Raw genomic sequence first — 1,541 nt, 5'->3', positions numbered from 1 at the left:
CAGAACTGGCCCGAAAGAAACCCTCAAGGCAGGGGCAAATGGGGGCTGCAGGCTCCGAGGCATAGCTGCGGGCAGGGCACGGGGAGCAGGGGTTGTTCCCGGCCAAGGCCTTGTAGGACCCCTCTGGGCAGGCTGAGGAACAGAGAAGAGTGGAGGCTTCAGCTCACGCAATACCCCCCTCCTGAGCCCCCACGCCGGGCTGGTTCCTCCTTTCTCCTGAGATGGAACCCCAGCTCTCTCCTCCCTCTTTCCCTCCCTCAGGCAGAGATTACTTCTGCCACTTAACTGGGGTGGAACTGCATTTCCACTGATGGAAAAAGTGAGGTGGGCGGGGGTTATGGGCAGGCCAAGCACCAGAGGTAGGTGTCTGTAGGCTGATTGCATAACCTCCCTCTGCAGAGGCCTCCTGCAACCTCCACCTGTGGCAGAATCATTCTCCTTAGTCCTCAGCTGGGATTCACTGCTTTACACCTGCATCCTGGCCACCTGGACCTGGGATGAGCCCACCCCAAATACAGGGCAAATACGGACAAAGGACCCCATCCCAAGATAACCCAGGAGTTCAACTCCTTCTGATCGCCATCACTTCTCAGGCCTGCACCTCTAGGAGCCTCCGCAATGGCTGCGGAAGTCTCCAGAAGGTGCTAAAGTTTTCAGATGAGTGGATGAGAGTTTGTGTGCTTTAGGAAATAAAGAGGAGTCCTTCCCTCAAGTAGCTTAATCCTAACCTTCGGGGGACAAAATGAAGTTTGGGGTATTCAGGAAAGGAGCTGAAAGGTCAGGGCAGGTGGGGAGATCTTGGACAAGCATATGGGGGCTAGGGTCTCACCTTGGCAGGCCTTGTCTCCACGTGCAGGCTGGTACCCAGGTTGGCAGCGGCAGCCTCCGACTGCAACCATCCACTTGCCCTCTCCATTGCAATGCAGCCTGGGGGGGCTGCCCCCGGCCTGGCCGCCACCCCCATCCTCCTCTGGCTCAGCATGAGCCACACAGGTGCCCATGGCTGCCACCAGGGAGGCCCCCCCGGCCCCACTGGCCTGGGTCTCAGGGAAAGAGGTGAAGGCACGGAGCACGGAGGGGCAGGCATGGTAGAAGAGCTTGATGGCCACAAGGGCCAGGCAGGCCCCGGTGTCCTGGAAGGCCACGTAGAAGCCACGCTGGGTCAGGGGGCCGAAGCTCCGCTCTTTGACGTTCAGCTGCAGCCCAGCCCTCGGCCCCGGCCCATGGGGCTCCACTGCCCAGGCAGAGGGGGCAGGAAAGCTCTCGTCCGCTGCAATCGTGTCCACCTTGGTCCAGCGTTTGAGGTGCCAGGCTGGAACACTGTTGGGGCCATCGGGCTCCTCCGCCTGGCGGTAGTACAGTGTGAAGGTCTCCCGACAGGTCCCCCCGGCCACACCCAGGCTGGAGCAAGCCCGCACGGAGAAGTGGAGTCGGATGTGAGCCCTCTGGGCGCTGCGTCGCTCTACAAAGTGTGTCTGCAGCCAGGTTGTCCTGCCCGGTGCCAGGCGGGGACCCTGCCACGTGACAGGCCTCAAAGGTCC

General features: G+C 61.3%; 1 protein-coding gene across 1 annotated transcript in view; it reads right to left on the bottom strand.

Moving 5' to 3' along the window:
• The window catches only part of EPHB6 (EPH receptor B6), a gene marked incomplete at its 3' end in the record, with an annotated part of 14,951 nt that overhangs the window by 5,400 nt on the left and 8,010 nt on the right, over positions 1-1,541 (bottom strand). The window contains 3 exon segments of the mRNA XM_023758889.1: positions 7-132; positions 830-1,484; positions 1,486-1,541. The exon segment at positions 1,486-1,541 is cut by the window's right edge and continues 77 nt beyond it. Coding sequence (XP_023614657.1) covers positions 7-132; positions 830-1,484; positions 1,486-1,541 — 837 coding nt within the window.

Source organism: Myotis lucifugus, unplaced genomic scaffold (genome assembly GCF_000147115.1).
Source record: "Myotis lucifugus unplaced genomic scaffold, Myoluc2.0 scaffold_141, whole genome shotgun sequence".
Lineage (NCBI taxonomy): Eukaryota > Metazoa > Chordata > Mammalia > Chiroptera > Vespertilionidae > Myotis > Myotis lucifugus.
The sequence above is the reverse complement of the archived record's forward strand: the minus strand, read 5'-3'. Positions and strand labels throughout refer to the sequence as shown.